This window comes from Scyliorhinus canicula, chromosome 12 (genome assembly GCF_902713615.1).
Source record: "Scyliorhinus canicula chromosome 12, sScyCan1.1, whole genome shotgun sequence".
Lineage (NCBI taxonomy): Eukaryota > Metazoa > Chordata > Chondrichthyes > Carcharhiniformes > Scyliorhinidae > Scyliorhinus > Scyliorhinus canicula.
The window spans coordinates 33,574,797-33,597,601 of NC_052157.1; the positions used below are offsets into that span (position 1 = coordinate 33,574,797).

The 22,805-nt window shown below is 48.5% G+C and overlaps 1 protein-coding gene across 2 annotated transcripts in view; it reads left to right on the top strand.

Moving 5' to 3' along the window:
• The first annotated feature begins 4,379 nt into the window (after positions 1-4,379).
• The window catches only part of LOC119974167 (cation channel sperm-associated protein 2-like), a 98,805-nt gene continuing 80,379 nt past the window's right edge, over positions 4,380-22,805 (top strand). Inside the window, exons 1-3 of one of the 2 annotated variants that reach the window (XM_038812875.1) lie at positions 4,380-4,467; positions 16,529-16,656; positions 17,648-17,829. In XM_038812875.1, coding sequence (XP_038668803.1) covers positions 17,658-17,829 — 172 coding nt within the window. In that variant the 5' untranslated portion in view covers positions 4,380-4,467; positions 16,529-16,656; positions 17,648-17,657. The remainder of the gene's footprint in view (positions 4,468-16,528; positions 16,657-17,647; positions 17,830-22,805) is intronic. The other variant, XM_038812874.1, reaches the window with a different exon arrangement.

Genomic DNA, 22,805 nt, shown 5'->3' on the forward strand with positions numbered 1-22,805 from the left:
TCTGGCTTGATGCGGAGATCCATTGTTGTAAAATCTCTGCGTAATAAATTGATGCACTATCAATTACGATGAGGTGAGAGTAGAGTGGAATCGAGGCTTTATTACGCAGAAATATGTAGCCTCCCGCTGGTGCTGCTGAAATGGCTGCAGCTTGGAGAGCCCACACATTTATACTCCCCCTACTGGGTGGAGCCAGCAGGCAGGGATCTACCCCCGTACCTGTTGTACAGGAGCCTTACCGTAATACATCTCACATGCGATATATATACAACAGTGGTGACTACCACAAAGAAATGAGTGTGTTAGCCAGGGTTGAGTTGGAAGTGGCTCCAGGATTTGAACATAAAAACTGCCAGGGCATGGCACAGTAGTGCAGTGGTTAGCACTGCTGCTTCAGGGCATCGACCCGGGATCGATCCTGGCCCCGGATCACTGTTCATTTGGAGTTTGCACATTCCCCCTGTTTCTGCGTGGGTCTCACCCCCACAACACAAAGATGTGCACGGTAGGTGGATTGGCGACACTACATTGCCCCTTAATTGGAAAACAAAGAATTGGGTACAATCAGTCCATCTCCCGTTCAAAGACTGAGACCCTGTTAGTGACGCCGAAGGGAACCCTAAGGAAGTGGTAAAGGCGGCCGTCCGCTTCAAACGCGGTGTACGAGCGGTCCGCCTTGCGAATGGGGAGCTGGTGGTAGGCAGATTTTAGGTCCACTGTCGAGAAGACCTGGTACTGTGCAATCTGATTGACCATATCAGATATGCATGGGAGGGGGTATGCATCGAGCTGCATGTACTGATTGATGGTCTGACTGTAGTCAACGACCATCCTGTTTTTCTCCCCAGTTTTCACAACTACCACTTGGGCTCTCCAGGGGCTGTTGCTGGCCTCAATACTGCCTTCCCGTAGCAGCCGCTGGAACTCAGACCTGATGAAAGTCCTGTCCTGGGCACTGTACCATCTGCTCCTGGTGGCGACGGGTTTGCAATCCGGGGTGAGGTTTGCAAACAGAGAAGATGGGTCGACCTTAAGGGTCGTGAGACCGCAGACAGTAAGGGGTGGTAGGGGCCTGCCAAATTTCAGGGTTAGACCCTGGAGGTTGCACTGGAAGTCCAGGCCGAGTAGCAAGGCAGCACAGAGGTTGGGGAGGACGTAGAGCCGGAAGCCGCTGAACTCTACGCCCTGGATGGTGAGGGTGGCGGTGCAGTAACCCCAGATCGCTACGGAATGGGATTCGGAGGCCAGGGAGATTCTCTGGTTGGTGGGGTGGACTGTGAGGAAGCAGCGCTGTACCGTATCGGGGTGGATGAAGCTCTCAGTGCTGCCAGAGTCCAGAAAGCATGATGTCTTGTGCCCATCGACCTTCACTGTCGTCGACGCGGTGGTGAGGTTGTGCGGTCGGCGCTGGTCGATCGTGATGGAGGCGAGACGCGGCTGGTGTTAGAAGGCCCCTGGCTGATTGGTGGCGGTTGCAGGCAATGAGTGACCCGATGAGGTGTCCGACGAGCAGGGGTCCTGAGGTGGGGAAGATCGCGGCGCCCATGGGGCGCAGGTGGCGGGAAGCGTTAAAAATAGCGGTGCCCATGGGCTGCACGAGGCCGGATGAGGGGAAGATGTCCTAAGGCAATCAAGATGGCGGCGCCCACGGGCCGCACGTGTTCTGAGGCGAGGAAGGTGGTGGCGCCCACGGGACGCATGTGGTCTGAGGCAAGGAAGATGGCAGCGCCCACGGGTCGAACGTGGGGTGGGGGGGGGGGGGGGGGGTGCAGGGACAATGGGACTGGTTACAGCAGCGAAATGTCCTTTCTTCCCACAGGCCTTGCAGAGCGCGCTCCGCGTCGGGCAGCGCTGCCGGGGGTGCTTTGTTTGTCCGCAGAAGTAGCACTTGGATCACCCGGGGTTGGTTAGCTGCCACACGGCGCAGGCTTCGGGTTGGCTGGGGGCGGTCGCTGGTGGGGTCCACGATGGGGTGTTCGCTGGCGGGGTCCATGATGTCCAGGAGGGGCCACCCTGCGGTCGGGGGCATACGCCTGTACATTGCGGGAGGCGACTGTTAGTGAGATTGCGAGTTTCTGGGTCGCCGCGAGGTCGAGGGCAGCCCCTTCTAAGAGGCGCTGGCAGATGTATGCCGACCCTATGCCCGTAACAAAAGCTTCCCTAATTAGGAGTTCAGAATGTTCAGCGGCCGAAACAGCCTGGCAATTGCAGTCCCTCGCCAGGGCGTGCAGGGCACACCAGAAATCTTCCACAGACTCACCGGGGAATTGATACCGTGTGGACAGGAGATGCCTGGCGTAGATTTTGTTGGTCTGCTGAGTGTAGTTCTCCTTCAGTAGCGCCATGGCCTCAGCGTAGGTCGGCACGTCCCGGTTGAGGGGAAAGATATCGGAGCTCAGCCGCGTATACAGGATCTGGAGTTGCTGTGCCTCTGAGGGTGGTTCTGTCGCAGATCCGATCTATGCTTCAAAGCAAGCTAGCCAATGGGCGGAGGCCGACTTGACGTTGTCTGCTTGAGGGTGCACCTGCAGGCGATCTGGCTTGATGCGGAGATCCATTGTTGTAAAATCTCTGCGTAATAAATTGATGCACTATCAATTACGATGAGGTGAGAGTAGAGTGGAATCGAGGCTTTATTACGCAGAAATATGTAGCCTCCCGCTGGTGCTGCTGAAATGGCTGCAGCTTGGAGAGCCCACACATTTATACTCCCCCTACTGGGTGGAGCCAGCAGGCAGGGATCTACCCCCGTACCTGTTGTACAGGAGCCTTACCGTAATACATCTCACATGCGATATATATACAACAGTGGTGACTACCACAAAGAAATGAGTGTGTTAGCCAGGGTTGAGTTGGAAGTGGCTCCAGGATTTGAACATAAAAACTGCCAGGGCATGGCACAGTAGTGCAGTGGTTAGCACTGCTGCTTCAGGGCATCGACCCGGGATCGATCCTGGCCCCGGATCACTGTTCATTTGGAGTTTGCACATTCCCCCTGTTTCTGCGTGGGTCTCACCCCCACAACACAAAGATGTGCACGGTAGGTGGATTGGCGACACTACATTGCCCCCTAATTGGAAAACAAAGAATTGGGTACTCTAAATTTATTTTTAAAATGTTTGGAAGAGAGATTTTTCAATGGGACATTAAGCCACGGTCCCTTATGTCCTGTCAGGGGGATGTAAAAGCCCCCGTGACATTATTTCAAAGTAGTTATTCCTGGTAGGGTCTGGCCACATTTGTCTCTCAATCAATGGCTTCATTTTATGTGTCCCTGCTGGGTATGTTTTCAGTAGGGAGGGCACATAAAATAGGGCAGGAGCCCACCCTACCACTTTCCCACCCTACCACTTTCCCACCACCTCACCCTTTTATTCCGGGGCTGGGAAGTGAGGTGGACAGGGTGCCAAAATTGGCACCCTACCCGTCACATTTAAATAGATAATCAAGGGTCCATTGGGCTTATAAGCAAGCCAGGTCATCCTGATAATACACTTCCCATTCCATAAAATGTTTGGCTTGGGAGGTTGGGCTGGAGATGGCAGTCAAATGTTTAAAAGAAATTATTCAAAGGGCGGGTAGAAAGCAAGGGTTCTATCTTTGAGTGCTGGCTCTTGCCAATTGGGGAGTTGCCCCCTCACCTCTCCCTTTTCATCCTACCCACTCAAACCCTTGAACCCACTTCCCTGCTAACCACCCCCTTCCCTGACATGTCCAAACCAATCTCTTCCTCCCCCCTCCACATCCAAAACCCCCGATATCCCTGGATCTGGGAACCATGGCCATCTTCGTCCTCCTCTTGCAGTCCCAGCAGCACCTATTAACAGATTCTTGGCACTGCTAGAACTGCTGAAGCTGCTGTTCAATTGGATTGGCAGGCATGTACCAAGGGCGGGACTGCCCCGGAAGTCTCACGTGGCCCTTGTTTAGCCCACTCACAGCGTGTTCGGGCAGGCTGGCATGAAATGGGTTGGCTCCACACAGACTTTGCTTCCCAGACCGTAGGATGCAATCCATCCCCCCCATAATATTGAACCGAATGTCAGTACAAAAAACAGATGATCTGGTCATTATCACTGATATTTATGGGAGCTTCTTATGTGAAAAATGGTGACTGATTTTACTGCAACAATGAATGCATTTCAAAATTACTTCCAATATACCCTGCAGCATGAAAGGCCCTATATAAATACAAGTGTTTCTTTTACCTATGGGTCAAATGGACTTCATGTCAATTGGTTTGGAATTCTACATACTATTCACATTTATGTTGCTTTATGATGTCGTCTACAAGTTACTGTGACATCAGAAAAGTAATCATGATATCATGAATAAAGTGTGGATGGTGAAGTATAATTCACTCCAAAACAACCTCTCTTCCTACATATGGAAAGGACCCTGGCAGTGGTGGTAATTCAGAGAGAGAATTCTGCTTCTATTTGAAGGAAATTTGTTGTCAGGATATTGGTAAGCAGATAAAACAAACATTTAATAAACTTTTTTTTAAGAGTTTCCAATTCTTTTTCCAATTAAGGGGCAATTTAATGTGGCCAATTCACCTACCCTGCACATCTTTTGGGGTTGTGGGGGTGAAGCGCACGCACATACGGGGAGAATGTGCAAACTCCACATGGACAGTGACCCGGGGCCGGGATCGAACCAGGGTTCTTAGCGCCGTGAGGCAGCAGTGTTAACCACTGCACCACCGTGTTGCCCAGATAAAACAAAAATTACCTGAACCATTACCTATAGGCCAAAGGAATCTAGGGTCAGGAGGATTATAATACTTTTTAAAAATTCATTTTTAACGGGATGTGGGCGTTGCTGGCTGGACCAGCATTTGTTGCCCATCCCTAATGGCCCTTGACAAGGTGGTGGTGAGCTGCCTCCTTGAACCAATAAGTAAACTAAATTCTTCCAATCATCCAGCTTAACATTAACTATATTGTTCTCACATACTTTTCTCCCCTCAACACAAAGATATAATGAGTTGGGCTTTTGTGGTCAGAGGCGGAGCAGCTGACCTTGAAGAAAGCAGCCCCCAGAGATTTAGTGATCTCTGTGGTATAGATTTTCCTTCCTCGTCTGCAGTTGAAAGCTGGTGCCAAGTCAAGGGGATTTTCATGTGTCTGCAGGCAGGGCAAGAAGCCATTGGATTATTTTTTACAGAGAACAAACCAGCAAGTTAAACGCACTAAATCCCTTCACTTTAAAATGTAATATTTCATATAATGGAATGAATGATGGGGATTGGATTAAGATAGAAACTAAAATACCACAAGCAGATATCTTGAAAACATGTGAAATTTTTGTATCAGAATGGATTATACTGCAAGTACAAAATAAGCCTTTTAGGGTCAGGGAAGATGTTTAATGGTAATTATGAGTTTATATTGGCATGCGTCCGTCTGTCTTGGGAGATGATGGACTGCGGCCAGGGTGTATATCACATCTGTATTGAACATTGCGTGTTGTGCAGCTGGCACAAATGAATAGCATTGGCCTGAGGTCAATTGATGTGTTTTCCTTCTGGTGGAATCTCGTTTCTGCCATCTGGTCATTTATTTTGCCCTCTGCTTTTCCAGATCCTTCCGGATTGCCTGTCTCCAGGCACTCTGGTCAGCAGCAAGAATTTCCCATGCATTGACCCCGCTGCCGGCCTCCTTGAAGTCTCGCTTGCAGACATGCTTGCATCACAAATGTCTCATGCCATTATCAAGCTTGTCAGAGAGCATATCTTTAGGGGATGGGGCCATGATCCATTTTGCTTACATGACCCAGCCAATGGAGTCACCACTGAGGGCATGCATGCTGGGGGATCCCTGCACTTTGGTATGCTTCCATATTCAGCACTCTGTCTTGCCAGGGGATTTGTCTGAGGCAGTGGAGGTGGAAGCTGTTCAGCCGCTTTCCTCGTCTTGCATAAGTTGTCCAACTGTAACACAGTAAAGGAGGCTGCTGAGAACGTAAACCTGGTACACATGGAGCTCTGCATTTTTGGTGGTCTGCTGTTGGCCCACGCTCGACTTTCAACTTCCACATGACAGCTATGGCCTGGGAACCCTTTCTGCATCAAGGGGCAGGCTGCTGGTAATTGTTGATCTAAGGTACATGAAGCTGTCAACGGCCCCCAGAGAAAGGTTGTCAGTGTTGGTGAAAGGGAAAGTCTCGAAGTCCTAACCCAGAACTTTGGTCTTCCTGATGATGATTGTCAGTGCTAACTCTTTGCAAGCCGATCTACAAGTTGTTGCTCGTGAACTTCATGATGGGATGCCAGTGTGGCAGCATCAACAACCAGCAACTCTCAAACTGGGATATGACACATTGATGCGACCATCAATTCAACTTAAAAAAGTGCCTGCCTGCAACTTATCCAATACTGAGAACCGCCTACAGATCAACTGCTCTTTATACCTCCCTTCAAGGGGAGGAGCCATGGGTGGAGCCCATAAATGCCCCAACATGGTCCCCTGTGGATAATGCCATACAATGGCCCATAGGAGAAGCCCACAAGGGCAACAGCATAGCACAGATACAAATACAAGGGCAACAGCACAGATACAAATACAATGGTGGATTATTGGCATAATACATTCACCACATTCACCCCCTGTTAAAAAAATGAAGTCCGGCAGGGCTGACGGGTTCATAAGTTCAGCCGGTCCAGCGCACGGATTGTACGCTGTGATCGCCGAAGCTCTGGCGTTGTTGCTGGCCTAGGTGTCGAACTCGACCATGCTGGCATCAGTAGTGAGGGCGCTGGTGCGGGTACAGACGTGAACTCCGGGAGCGTCTCTTCTGGAGCTTCATTCCTGTGGATCGGTGAAGGGGGGATGGCGGGCGGGAGGGAGTGCAGGAGCCATATAGGGGCAGGGGTGCTGGTCATGGTAGGTTGGGCGGGATATGGAGCAAGGGCGGCGGTGGTGGTGGTGGAACCGGCGGGCGCCAGGTCCCGGAGGGAGACCGTGTCCTGTCGGCCATCGGGGTGTTCGATATAAGCGTACTGGGGGTTGGAGTGTAGGAGCTGGACCCTCTCGACCAGAGGATCGGACTTATGGCTCCTGACGTGCTTTCTGAGTAGGACTGGCCCCGGTGTCTTCAGCCAGGACGGAAGCGAGGCCCCTGAGGTGGATCTTCTAGGGAAAATGAATAGGCGGTCATGAGGGGTTTCGTTTGTGGCCGCGCAAAGTAGGGACCTAATAGAGTGGAGCGCATCGGGGAGGACCTCCTGCCAGTAGGAAACTGGGAGATTCCTGGACCGCAGGGTCAGTAGGACGGTCTTCCAGACCTTCACATTCTCCCTCTCCACCTGCCCGTTTCGCCTGGGGTTATAACTCGTAGGCCTGCTCGAGGTGATGCCCTTTCTGAGCAGGTACTGACGCAGTTCGTCGCTCATGAACGACGAGCCCCGGTCACTGTGGACATAATTGGGGAATCCAAACAGGGGTGAAGACACTATGTAGGGCTTTAATGACGGTGGACGTGGTCATGTCGGGGTCAGGGATTGCAAAGGGGAAGCGGGAGAACTCATCAATAATATTGAGGAAATATGTATTATGGTTATTGGAGGGGAGGGTCCCTTTGAAATCGATACTGAGGCGCTCAAAGGGCCGGGATGCCTTTACCAAGTGGGCCTTATCTGGTCGATAGAAATGCGGTTTACACTCCGCACAGATCTGGCAGTCCCTGATCATGGCTCTGACTTCCTCGGTGGAGTAGGGCAGGTTGCGGGCCTTGATATAGTGGATAAGCCGGGTGACCTCCGGGTGGCAGAGGTCATCGTGTGTAGCCCATAGTCGGTCATCGTGCGTGCTGGTGCATGTGCCGCGGGACAGGGCATCTGGGGGCTCGTTGAGCTTCCCAGGACGATATACTATATCGTAATTATAGGTGGAGAGTTCGATCCTCCACCTCAAGATCTCATCGTTCTTGATTTTGCCCCGCTGCGTATTGTCGAACATGAAGGCTACCGATCGTTGGTCGGTGACGAGGGTAAACCTCCTACCAGCGAGGTAGTGCCTCCAGTGCTGTATGGCTTCCACGATGGCTTGGGCCTCCTGCTCGACTGAGGTGTGCCGAATTTCGGAGGTGGTGAGGGTGCGCGAAAAAACGCTACCGGTCTGCCTGCTTGATTGAGGGTAGCGGCGAGTGCGACCTCTGATGTGTCGCTCTCCACCTGGAAGGGGACGGACTCGTTCACCGCGCGCATCGTGGCTTTGGCGATGTCTGCCTTGATGCAGCTGAAGGCCTGGCGGGCCTCAGTTGCCAGTGGGAAGATGGTGGCCTTGATTAGTGGGCGGGCTTTGTCCGCATAGTTGGGAACCCGTTGGGCATAATATGAAAATAGCCCGAGGCACCTCTTCAGGGCCTTGGGGCAGTGGGGGGAGGGGAAGTTACAGGAGGGGGCGCATACGGTCAGGGTCGGGTCCTGGAACCCCATTTTCCATGACGTAGCCGAGGATGGCTAATCTGGTTGTGCGGAAAACACATTTCTCCTTGTTGTACGCGAAGTTTAGGGTTTGGGCGGTTTGGAGAAATCTGTGGAGTTTGGCGTTGTGGTCCTGCTGATCATGGCCACAGATGGTGACATTGTCCAAGTACGGAAATGTGGCCCGCAGCCCGTACTGGTCCACCATTCGATCCATCATTCTTTGGAACACCGAAACCCTGTTCGTGATGTCAAAGGGGACCTGGAGGAAGTGGAAAATGCGGCCGTCTGCCTCAAAAGCCGTGTAGTGGTGGTCCTCCGGGCGGATTGGGAGCTGGTGGTATGCAGACTTCAGATCTACCGTGGAGAACACCCGGTAGTGTGCGATCTGGTTTACCATGTCTGCAATCCGGGGAAGGGGCTACGCATTGAGTTGCGTGGACCGGTTTATGGTTTGGCTGTAATCTACAACCATCCGGTTCTTTTCCCCGGTCTTGACGACCACCACCTGAGCTCTCCAGGGCTATTGCTGGCCTCGATGATCCCCTCCCACAAGAGTCGCTGGACCTCGGACCTGATAAGAAGTCCTGTCCTGCATGCTCTACCGCCTGCTTCTGGTGGCGACTGGTTTGCAGTCGGCGGTGAGGTTTGCGAAGGGTGGGGGAGGGTTGACTTTTAGGGTCGCGAGGCGGCTATGGTGAGTGGGGGTAGGGGCCTCCTGATCTTCAGGGTTAGGCTCCTGAGGTTGCATTGGAAATCTAGTCCCAATAGGAGAGGCGCAGAGGTCTGGGAGCACATATAATTTAAAATTGGCTCACTCGGAGCCCTGTATTGCTAAGGTTGCGGTCGTGCACCCTCGGATTTGCACCGAGTGCGACCCAGAGGTGAGGGAGACAGGTTGGGGTGCTTGGAAAATTGTGAGCGAGCAGCATCTTACCATGTCCGGGTGAATGAAGCTCTCTGTGCTCCCAAAGTCGAAAAGGCAAGGTATCTCGTGCCCGTTTACCCGGACGGTCAGCATAGAGCTCCGGAGGTGCTTGGGTCGCGACTGGGCCAGGGTGACCGCGCTGACTTGCGGGGTAGCCGGTGTGGTCGGAGGTGCTGGAGCGGCTCTGCGATGTTTGCCCTTGTTGATCGTACGCGTCGAGCGGCGTAGCAGGTGGCGGCCGAGATGGCGGCCCCCGTGAGTCGCATGTGCTGTGAGGGCTGGAAGATGGCTGCCCTCACGGGTAGCACGAGGCTGATGACGGGTCTGCAGGGGGCGGAGTCGGCAGACAGGCTGCCACACTGCGGGGTCTGCGGGCCTGTGAGCCTGAGGATCGGGCCTGTGAGTTAGAGTTCTTGGACCTGGCCAGGCAAACTTTGGAGAAATGTCCTTTTCTCCCGCAGCTGCTGCAGTTCGCGTTACGGGCCGGGCAGTGCTGCCGGGAGTGTTGGGACTGGCCGCAGAAATAGCAGGGTAGCCCCCCCATGGTGGCCGGGCGGCCGCGCGGCACAGGCCTGGGGTAGTCTTTGGTCGGGGGCCCACGAGGGGGTCGCGTGGTCAGCCGGGAACGCATTAAGGCTCTGGAACGCTACTTCCAGAGAGGAGGCTAAGCTTACCCTCTGATCCAGGTCCAGGGCCCCCTTTTCGAGTGTAGTTGGACCGGACTCCCGCCACGTAGACGTCTCGGACGGCGAGTTCCATATGTTGCGTGGCCGTATCGGCCTGGTAGTTGCAGCTGCGTGCGAAGACTTTGAGGTCGCGTAGGTAGTCTTCTAGCGATTCCCCGGGACGCTGACGGCAAGTGGTGAGGATGTGTCGCACGTAGACCTCGTTCACGGGCTGTACATAGAGGCGTTCGAGCATCGCAAGGGCGTCTGCGTAGGAGGAGGCCTCATCAAGTTGAACAGAGATTCAATGGCTCACCCGTGCGCGGAGGAGGCTCAGCTTCTGTTGGTCGGTGACGGAAGGCGTGGAGAAGGCTGCGAGATAGGCCTTGAAGCAGCGGAGCCAGTGCAAAAAAATTTATTTCGCCTCTGCGGCCTGTGGATCGAGTTCCAGTCGGTCAGGTTTGAGGGCCGATTCCATAGTTGAGTTTAAGTTGATTAAATTGATGCGACCATCAATTCACTCGAGACAAGAGTAGAAGTAAACCGTGGCTTTAATCAACTTAGAACAGTGCCTGCCTGTGACTGATCCAATACTGAGAACCACCTACAGGTCGACTGCTCTTTATACCTCTCTTCAAGGGGAGGAGCCATGGGTGGAGCCCATAAATGCCCAACATGTTCCCCTGTGGATAATGCCATACAATGGCCCATAGGAGAAGCCCACAAGGGCAACAGCATAGCACAGATACAAATACAAGGGCAACAGCACAGATACAAATACAGTGGTGGATTATTGGCATAATACATTCACCACACACATTTTAGTATTGACACGTAGTCTTTCCAAGTTGAAAGGTTTGCTGTCAGCTCTGGCATGCAGGTCAACACTGTAGTATAAGGCAAATGCAAATTACTGCAGTGATGCACAATCAATGGACACGAAACGTAGGTGAAGTCCAAAACGAAAGGCTTTAATCAACAAGAAGTGAGCCCAGCAGCAGACGTACAGAAATGGCCTGGCTGCTGGGGAACACGGGTTCTTATACCCCGCCTCGTAGGCGGAGTTACCTCCCTCTTAGCCAATAGGAATACAGAGAAACATGATACCTGGGCCAATGGGCAGCAAGCCCTCTGCACCAATGGCAGCTCACACTCCCAGGTACCGTAATACCCCTAGTCATACTACCATATGCAGATACTGGAATCTGAAATAAAATTGGAAAATGCTGGAAAGCCGAACAGCATCTGTGGAGAGAGAACAGAGTTAACATTTTGAGTCTAGATGACTCTTTATCAAAGCCAGATAGAACTGGAAATAGGATCAGATTTATACTGTTGTGGTGGGAGGAGGGGGAATGGAGCGAAAGGGCTGGATAGAGGGGCAGGATGGGGGGGCGATTGAAAATGTCGTGGACAAAGTGAATGTAAAAGGTGGTGATGTTGGCTAAGAAGGGTGCTGATGGTGGCATATTAAGTGATCAGGATTTGTTAATGGCAGAATAATGGCGAGCGGTGTGTCAATGGTCATCTGGAACAGGGAACAGATGGCCTTAGTGCGGTGGGGTGGGGAGGGGAGATGATGGTAAGGGAACACCAAGGTGGAAAGCAGGGTGAAAGGGGGATGAAAGAAATAAAATAAATTGAGAGAAATAAAAATGGTGTGAAGATGGAGGAGGGAGTTCCCAGTCTGAAGTTGTTGAACTCAATGGTAAGTCCAGAAGGCTGTAATGTGCCTAATTGGAAGATGAGGGACTGTTCCGCCAGTTTGCACAGGGCTTCACTGGAATATTATAGCTGGCCAAGAATGGACATGTAGCCCTGACAGCAGGACAGTGTGTTCAAATATCAAGCGACAGGAAGGTCTCAGTCCTGCTAGTGGGCGGACCAAAGGTGTTCTGCAGAGCAGTCACCCAATCTGCGTTTACTCTCCACTGTAGAGTAGACCGCATTGGGAGCAACGAATGCAATGGACTAGATTGAAGGAGGTGCACATGAAGCACTGCTTCACCTGAAAAGAGCGTTATATGTAGTATAAGGGTCTGGCAGATACGGGGTTAATGTGTAACTATGTGTATGGTAACCATCCACACAGTGACCCAAGAAGACACATGACCCAGACTGTTGAACAGACACATATTAAAAGCTAGACAGGGAGATAGCTACTTGCCTGCACCATTTATTGTATATATGCATATGTAATTAGTAAGGACTTGCTGTTAATGTTCAGAAGACTATAAAGACTTCTGTAACGGCATGCTTTGTTACCAACGCCATCCAACATGGTGGCAGCTTGGGATCAAAAAGCCTCAACCTCACAGAAATGCTGAAACAGAAAACCTTCAACAAAAATTCTGACCTGAAAGAAGCTCCCAAATGAAGCAGAAGGCACTATAAAAATTTGCCAGAATAATCTCCAGAGAAATGAACCTTGAAACTGAAGGCAAAATTTTGCAGCAGCAAAAGACTCCACGGAACCTCCATTTGAAGTCTAGTTTCAGCACGCAGAATCCAGAGTCTGCAAGGGTGAACTAAATCTTTTTAAGTTCTGGCCTGCAGCATGTCCCGAGAACCCCTTTTACTAATCCTGAGTCAGATGTGCCATTTGAGAAAACCATGTTGCCAAACCCAACTCCAAGCCTCAACAGCTGGCCTCCGAATTGAAAAAGAAATAAATCATTAACTAACCAATTCAACATCTTCGGAACATCGTGGCTGTCTGACTCATAATACAGAAAGCCTGCAATGAATTTGAATGCCTCACTCCTCACAACAGTACATCACTGAATGGAATAAGTCAGCAGACAGCCAAGACACGCAGCCATTGTTCAGAGAGTGCCCACCAAAGCCGGCGAACATGGACAATTCTTTTTACTGCAGTGAACAACGACGCCATCTTGAAAACCTTAAAGCTCTTAATGCTGTACCCACACTTTAAACATCTTTAACATAAGAACATAAGAACTAGGAGCAGGAGTAGGCCATCTGGCCCCTCGAGCCTGCTCCGCCATTCAATGAGATCATGGCTGATCTTTTGTGGACTCAGCTCCACTTTCCGGCCCGAATACCATAACCCTTAATCCCTTTTTTCTTCAAAAAACTATCTATCTTTACCTTAAAAACATTTAATGAAGGAGCCTCAACTTCTTCACTGGGCAAGGAATTCCATAGATTCACAACCCTTTGGGTGAAGAAGTTCCTCCTAAACTCAGTCCTAAATCTACTTGGCTTGGATAGGATGGACGTAGGGAAGTTGTTTCCATTAGCAGGGGAGACTAGGACGCGGGGGCACAGCCTTAGAATAAAAGGGAGTCACTTTAGAACAGAGATGAGGAGAAATTTCTTCAGCCAGAGAGTGGTAGGTCTGTGGAATTCATTGCCACAGAGGGCGGTGGAGGCCGGGACATTGAGTGTCTTTAAGACAGAAATTGATAAATTCTTGATTTCTCGAGGAATTAAGGGCTATGGGGAGAGAGCGGGTAAATGGAGTTGAAATCAACCATGATTGAATGGTGGAGTGGACTCGATGGGCCGAATGGCCTTACTTCCACTCCTATGTCTTATGGTCTTATGGTCTTATACTTCCCCTTATTTTGAGGCTATGCCCTCTAGTTCTGCTTTCACCCGCCAGTGGAAACAACCTGCCCGCATCTATCCTATCAATTCCCTTCATAATTTTAAATGTTTTGATAAGATCCCCCCTCATTCTTCTAAATTCCAACTAGTACAGTCCCAGTCTACTCAACCTCTCCTCGTAATCCAACCCCTTCATGGACAACTATTCCACAATTCCAACTCCACGTGGACTCTTGCAAGACCCAGTGCAGTCACAAAATTGGGATCTCTGGAGGAAAAGATTTTTAAGCTGTGGCATCGCTTCAGTTTTAAATAAAAAGCCAGAAAAGAGTACGTAAACACAATTCTTTACTCAAAGGGCCAACTGCAGATGATATCATTGCGTAACAGGAGATTAATGAGTCATCCGCCAAATTTGATGAGGATGAACTTTTGACATTTATTTCAACTTGTCATCCACAAAATATTGGAGAGAGACAAATTCAATAAGAGAGCCCAACTGCCTGGAGAACCTGTCAATTCCTTCATAAATGGGCAAGTACGGTAGCACAGTGGCTAGCACGGTTGCTCCACTGCGCCAAGTTCGATTCCCGCTTGAGTCACTGTCTGTGTGGAGTCTGCACGTTCTCCCCGTGTCTGCGTGGGTTTCCTCCAGGTGCTCCGGTTTCCTCCCACAATCTTGAAAGACATGCTGTTAGGTGAATTGGATACTCTGAATTCTCCCTTTGTGTACCTGAACAGGCGCCGGAGCGTTGGGACGCGGGACTTTTCACAGTAACTTCATTGCAGTGTTAATGTAAATCTACTTGTGACAGTAAAGATCATAAAGATTATAAACAAAAAAATAAAATAAATGATCGCTACAGGGTGACAGAGAGGTGTGAATCTGGAGATTTAAAGTCATTAGGGACAGAATAGTGGTGGGTGTGGCTTTCAATTCACTCTCTTACCTCCTACAAAGGAAAGATGATCTAACCCTGGACAAGGCAGTCCAGATATTTAAACTGCCTGGGCCACGTGAGCAACATGAGACAGTCCCAAGTGGAGAGAATACAACATGGGGCACAAGCTAATCCCCAGTCCATTTTATCAGGTCGCAAAGGCACAGGGACAATACAAGTCAGCGAAAACAATTACTGAACCACCCAGGAGAGCGACCTTCCCTGCACTGAGGGTAGTGAGCCTGTGAGATTTGCTACCCCAGAAACTGGTTGAAGCCAGAGCATTGTATGTTTTCAAGAAGGAATTAGATATAGCTAATGGAACAAAAGGAATAAAGAATATGGGAGGAAGGGAAGAGCAGGCTATTGAGTTGGATGATCAGCAATGATCATAATGAATGGCGGAGCAGGCTTGAAGGATGAATGGCCTTCTCCTTCTATGTTACTAGTATTCCTGTTAATGGGTTGAATTTATTGTTAGCAAGATGAATCTTGCCTATTGGCTGGAGGAAGCCCAGTGTAGTCTCTGTTGGGAAAGCCTGCCAAAATGACATGCCCATTAGGCACTTAACTGGCCAGTGACAGGCCTCCAAATCGGATGCCGGCAATTCTCCATTGCCCATCAGTGCTACCAACGACTGTATGACCTCATGGTAGTGTTCCCTCGTGATCCAGGCCACAAGTGAGTGGCCGTGTAATGAAAAAAAAATGAAAAATGGGAGTGAAAGTGAGGAGGTGGCTTTCTATAGGTGGGAGTGTGGTGGTTGGAATGAAGGGAAGGAGGTGGCTTTTAGCAGGAACCAGATGCCTGGAAGCCTACATCAGGCTTCGCTCATGTCAATTCCCCTGCCCAACTCTGGTTGAACACCAGGCGGGGTGGCGTTTAATTTTCCACTCAAGGGTCTCAATTATCATTTGCACAGATGCGCAATCGGGGGGAGGCAGGGACCCCACCTTGCACTCTCCTACCCCATTAAATGGCTCCCGCCTCCAAACTTGCCACTGGGCTGAGGGGGGTGGGGCATTAGATTATGCCCAATATTTCTTTCTTCATCAGAGCACCAAAAAGCAGATTTTTTTTAATTGGTTCATGGCATGTGAGCTAATTGCTCTTGAGGGGCACTTAAGAGTCAACCACATTGCTGTTGGAGTCTGGAGTCACATTTAGGCCAGATTGATTGATTGATTGATATTTATTGTCACATGTACCAAAGTACAGTGAAAAGTATTTTTCTGTGGCCCAGGGAACGTACCCAATGCATGCATAATAGACAAAAGAATAATCAACAGAGATCATTGACAAATGGTACATCAACAAATAGTGATTGGTTACAGTGCAGAACAAGAGCCAAACAAAGCAATACATGAGCAAGAGCAGCATAAGCAGCATGATGAATAGTGTTCTTACAGGGATCAGGTCAGCCGAGGGAGAGTCGTTGAGGAGTCTAGTAGCTGTGGGGAAGAAGCTGTTCCTGTGTCTTCAAACTTCTGTATCTTCTGCCTGATGGAAGGGGGTCTGGAAGAGTGCAAAGCCTGCATGTGAGGGGTCTCTGACAATACTGTCTGCCTTCATGAGGCAGCAGGAGACCAGATAAGGATGGCAGATTTCCTTCCCTAAAGGACATTAATGAACCAGATGGGTTTTTACAACAATCGACAATGGTTTCATGGTCATCACAAGACTTCTAATTCCAAATTTTTATTGAATTCAAATTTCACCATCTGCAGTGACTGGATTTGAACCTGAGACTCCAGAGTACTCTGGGTCTCTGGATTACTAATCCAGCGACAATACCACTATGCCATCACCTCCACTAACTACTCTATTATTATCTTTGCTGCTTGTGGGATTTGGCAAAAATCGGCTGCAACCAACATGGAAGTGAATGCACTTGAAAAAGTAATTAATTAAGCTTCAATAATGATAAGGACCAACATAAATGAAAGTTCTCTCTTTGTACTGATTTCTTTTTGTTTTTGTGTTTCTTTTCAGCCTTCAAGCTACATGGAAATATTGTGGGTTTTTGATTGACAGAAGAGTTGTTCTTCTACACTGGGTTATTTATCATCTGGTGATAATTTTACATTAACTTATTGCAAACAGCAGATTGCTGTTATTTGGTTAGTATTTACGATTTCCTGACATAGGGTTTGACAGGATGGAAAATCTTCTACATCTCTGGACTAAAAATTTAGTTAATCTTTAAGTAGAGGGACAGGTTTGGTTAACACTAGCCATAATTCATTTCTGAATAGTTATGGGTACATTAAGTAACATGAAATTATCGTGCATCAATAGTACTAGACTTCTCAAAATCTGAAAAATAATATCCTGCCCCAGATACTCATAAGATTTATACATTGAAAAGACACATTTGCTCTGCCATTATAAGATAGATGATCTTGCCTGCTTTTCTTGTTTTATTAGCTACAGATGTTTACTTGAGAACACAATGATATGCATGTTTTTAACAACAATAAATTGTATTTATATAGGCACCTTTAAAATCACAAGGCCCTTCACATGAGCAACATTAAACATATTAACGCCAAGCAATGTAAAGGAATATTAAGATAGGGGGAAAGAAGTAGGTTTTCAGGAACATAGAATCATAGAATCCCTACAGTGCAGAAGGAGGCCATTTGGCCCATTGGGTCGACACCGATGCTCAAAAAAGAGCATCCTCCCAAGGCCCAAACCCTGCCCTAGCCCCGTAACCCCATTAAGATACAAAGGGGAAATTTAGCGTGGCCAACCCACCTAACCTGTACATCTTTGGACAGTAGGAGGAAATTAGAGCACCCAGAGGAAACCCATGCAGACATGGGGAGAATGTGCAAACTCCACACGGACAGTCGCCCTCGGTCGGAATTGAACCTGGGCGCCTGACATTGGGAGACAGCAGTGCTAACCACTGTGATGCATGTTAAGGGTGGAGAGTTTTAAGGATGGAATTCCAGAGGTTATGGCCTAGGCAGCAGAAGGTACAGCCATCAATGATAGAGCAATTAAAATCAGGGATGGCAGATACTTTGGAGGGTGGTAGGGCTGGAGAAAGTTAAAGATTGAAAGCTGGCAGAATCAATTACACACTTTCTTTTTATCGATTAGCTTCTGACCAATGGATGAATTGAAAATAATTCAAGATAGAAAAGGAGTTTCCCAGATCCACTCAAAGGAAAATCCCCGGGCAGAAATTATCCGAACAAAACTCATTCAGGACTTTAATCTGTTGGATCATTTACAAGGATTGGTCATCAGTGATCCCAAATATAACATGAATGATATTAAAGGTACTGTCGATTGACAACGTTTACTTTGCTTTTTTAAAACACAAAGCATTAGAAAAATGCTCAAAAGTATGAGGTGTGAACAAAACACTTGGGCAAATGAGAAAATTAATTTAAGGGGTGTTGTCTTTTCAGCCAGACCACAGTCGACATGTACAAAGTGCAGGATGCAGATGTTTACCCATGCAATGCAAGTATAATATTACACAACATGGGTAAATACACTTATGAAAACATCACCTTTCAATTCAGTTATCTTTCTGGCTCTATTATTTTGAAATTGGAAATTGAATGCACCTTCATTTTTGCAAGAATATAATTTTTAAAAATATATATATGTACTTAAATGGGGAGTTGTAACTTAAATCTAGTTAGATGAACTTTCCTCCATTGGGATAGCTAGATTCACAGTCAATATAATGATGATATCATGATCTGTGTCCAATGAGTTTAGTTATTTGGAATTACGACTTCCTGAATTTGAAATGAGGGACAGTGTGCTGGTTTGTATCAATATGTAGCTACATTCTACGCAAAGATGAAATGGTAAATCTAAATAGACAACAGAATTAACACAATTGTAAGCAACCTTCAAACAAGAAATAATAAAAGGGATATATACGGGCTATCAAAATTACCTGGAAGTAATTGGATTGGAATGTTCAAATGATTTAAAAAAAATAAATTTAGAGTACCCAATTCACTTTTTCCAATTAAGAGGCAATTTAGTGTGGCCAATCCACCTACCATGCAGATGTTTGGGTTGTGGGGGCAAAACCCACGCAAACATGGGGTGAATGTGCAAACCCCACACGGACAGTGACCCAGAGCCGGGATCAAACCTGGGACCTCGACACCGTGAGGCAGCAGTACTAACCACTGCGCCACCTTGCTGCCTCCAAATGATGAGGACTAAGCTTGAATATTTTATAACTATTCTGAACTTCAAGAATGAAATCCTCCTCCTTCAGGCACCATGCCCTAAGAGAGTAATTGGCAGCCGTGGGCTTCCATTGGGTTGATCAGGAAACCCTCTCGCTCTTACTAACTACCTTCAGGCATATTGGAAGGATTTACAGACTGATTATCAACCCGTATGACCACATTATGAAAGGCCTTCTCAGCCTTTTGGCTCAGATCAAGCGTAGGGTCAAGCCCAAGATCAAGTGTCATGACTGCGCTTGTAATCTTGGATTTACTATGTCTCCCTTCTGGCATCCATGAATTAGATTCAGTTTGAGTTTGAATTGGTTTATGCAGCAAGCAAGGAGGTGGATTAAGGGCTTGCCCCATCCATTCTGCGCATTGGCTTTGTACCTCTGAGAAAGGAAGAAAATCTTTTTCAAATGCACCTTCCATGGCAATTAAATCCTGAACTAGGACTTGAACCCAGAGGTCGGGATGTATCACTGTACCACAAGACCTCCCAAGAATAGACTACCATATAAAAATTATTGACATTGTTTTATGATGTATTGGATGTTCTCAAAAGATATTTGTATTGCTGTTAGTCTACTCAGCACCCTTTGCAGATTTATGCCTATTCAATGTGTCCAGACTTTGGTTCACTCAGTTTTGTCGGAGTCAAAGTTGTGCATAATCCTAAAGTTGTGTCATCTCCCAGTCTTTTTCCTACTTCATGAAAGGGCAGTTTGGGGGTGAAAGCAGAGCCAGACAGAATGAGATGAGTGCAATCACACTTGATTTTTGTCAGTTGACTAATTTAAGTGGTATTACTAAACTACAGGATCATAAAAATATGTTAATGTAAACAAAAACTAGGGGGACTCCTTTGGTTGCAATGTGTTACATGGAATTGGAAGATTTCCTCTCATTAGTACAATAGAAAATGTGTTCTCTCAGAAGACGTCATCCACCCATTTTATATCGTGAAGACATCACAGCCAGAGGAAACCGTGCTACCGTGCTACCGTGTGGGCGGCATGGTAGCACAGTGGTTAGTACTGTTGCTTCACAGCTCCAGGGTCCCAGGTCCGATTCCCGGCTTGGGTCACTATCTGTGGGGAGTCTGCATGTTCTCCCAGTGTCTGCGTGGGTTTCCTTCGGGGGCTCCGGTTTCCTCCCACTGTCCAAAGCTGGGCAGGTTAGGTGGATTGGCCATGATAAATTACCCTTAGTGTCCAAAAAAAAAAGGTTAGGTGGGGTTACTGGTTACGGGGATAGGATGGAGGCGTGGGCTTAAGTAGGGTGCTATTTCCAAGAGCCGGTGCAGACCTCGATTGGCTGAATGGCCTCCTTCTGCTCTGTAAGTTCTGAAAAAAAGAAACCCAATCTCAAGACTTTTACTAATATTGATACATGTGGAGTTGGAAGCACTGTTTTGTTTTCTCCTTATTTTTAAATTGGAGGCAAGTATCATGAGGCAATGGCTGGATACATCATGCAATTGGTAACTTGATCCAAAAAAAATCAATGACAACGCTACATGATTATTGTTTGCTTTGAAGTTTGTAAAATGTGAGATAGACCCCAGTAAACATCCGGTGAGATAGTTTTCTCTAACCTGTGCCTTATAACTTAGAGGGATTGATTTATTTTTAATATATTTTTATTCTCCTCGTTTTTCACATTTTCTCCCAAATTTACACCCACCAACAATAAACAATAATGTCAATCCCCATATCAATAACAACGATCCCACCCCCCCCCCCCCCCCCCAACCCCCAAACATTAGTCCGCACGTTAACATAAACAAATGACAAAAAAGAATCAGGAATCATCCATAGTCACCATTAATATATACAGTCTCCCTCCCCGCAACCCTCCCAGCACCCCCCCTAATGTTCTATGTAATCCAATTCTTGAAAGTGCATAATGAATGACGTCCAAGAATTGTAGAACCCCTCCATCCTTCCCCTCAGTTAAAATTTGACCTTCTCAAGAGTCAAGAATTCCAGCAGGTCCCCCCGCCACACCAGGGCACTGGGTGGAGAGGTTGATCTCCACCCTAGCAGGATCTGCCTTCTGGGGATCAACGAGACAAAGGCTACAACATCGGCCTCTGCACCCGTTTCCAACCCCGGCTGGTCCGACACCCCGAATATGGCCTCCTGAGGGCCTGGGTCCAGTTTCACGTGCACCACTTTAGAGATTGCCCGAAAAATCTCCTTCCAGTAATCCTCCAGCTTTGGACAGGACCAAAACATATGAATGTGATTAGCGCCCCCCGCCCCGCCCCCCCCACCCCGCAACGTTTACACACATCTTCTACCCCCTCAAAGAGCCGACTCATCCTCGCCCTTGAAAGGTGTGCTCTATACACCACCTTCAGCTGTGGAGGCGTTCACCCTCCGGAGCACCTCACACCAGAACCCCTCCTCCATACCCTCTCCCAACTCTTCCTCCCACCTTGCCTTGATCCCTTCCAGCGGTGCCTTCTCCTCTTTCAAAATAGCTCTGTAAACCGCTGATACTACCACCTTCTCCAGTCCCCCTGTCGTCAGCACCTCGTTCAGCAATGTGGAAGCCGGCTCTCCTGAGAAACTTTGTATCTCCTTCCTGGCAAAATCTCGAACCTGCATGTATCTAAACATTTTCCCCTGCTCCAGCCCATACTTCATTCCCAGCTTCAATCCTGCAAACCGACCCCCAAGAAACAAATATTTTAGTGTCTTAATCCCCTTCACCTCCCATTTCCGAAACTTTCCATCCTACTTCCCTGGCTCAAATCTATGATTGCCCCAAACCGACATTTCCCTCGACTCTGCCCCCAACCCGAAGTGCTGGCGAAACTGCCTCCAAATTCTCAATAAAGCTATTACTACCGGACTCCCTGAGTATCTCCCCGGGACAGTCGGCAGTGGCGCTGTTGCTGGCGCCTTCAATCCCGACTCCCTACACAAACTCTCCTCCATTCTGACCCATTGGGAGTCAACCCCTCTGACCCAGCTCCGTACCTTCTCCACATTCGCCACCCAGTAACAATACATCAGGTTCGGAAGACCTAAACCCTCTGCCTGCCTTCATCTCTGTCGTAGCACCTTTCTAATTCTGGCCACCTTCCCTCCCCATATGAACAAGGTAATCATCCCTTCAATCTCTTGAAAAAATGCCTTTGGCAGGAAAAACGGCAGGCATTAGAAAATAAACAGGAATTGCGGCAGCACATTCATTTTAACCGCCTGTACCCGACCATTCAGTGACAGAGGGAGACCATCCCACCTTGCCAGATCAGCTTTCACTCTCCCCACCAAACTAGAAATGTTGTACCTCCAGTACACCCCCCCCCCCCCCAATCCCGAACAACCTGCACCCCCAGGTATTTAAAGTGAGTCCCTCTCTATGAAATGGCAGCCCCCCCACCCCTGCCCCCACCCCCGGCCGAGACACACAAAATATTCACTCTTGTCTATGTGGTGGTATGATTTGCATAGCTGTCTGCCATTGGTGCAGAACACCGGCTTACCATTGGCCCTGGTCGGTCATGTGCCTCTCGACCGATTGGTTAAGACCAGTCATGTGACGGCCTTATATATAGTCATGTGACGGTATAAATAGTCAGAACGCCTGGCGGTCGTCCATTTACTGTAGTCGACCGCAGGGCTAAGTTCTAGCTTACTAAACCTAACTTTTGTATAGCAACTCGTCTCTCGTGCAATTGATGGCTCATCAATTTAATAAACTAGATTTTTGAAGATGGAGTTCCAGATCAAGCCCGAATGCCTCCGCATCAGCCCGCAAACTCCGAACACTGCAGAACTTTTTCAACATTGGCTGGCATGTCTCGAAGGATACCTGGAGTCTGCAACCAGCCCCCCCACCATGGCACAGAAGCTTCACATCCTCCACTCCAGCGTGGGTATAGCAGCCTATGCGATAATCAAGGAGGAGAAAGATTATGATGCCGCCATGCTAAAGCTGAATGGACAATTCATTAAACCAGTCAACAGAGTATTCGCCCGACATCTGCTGGCCACCAGACAACAGCTCCCCGGTGAGTCATTAGACCAATTTTACCA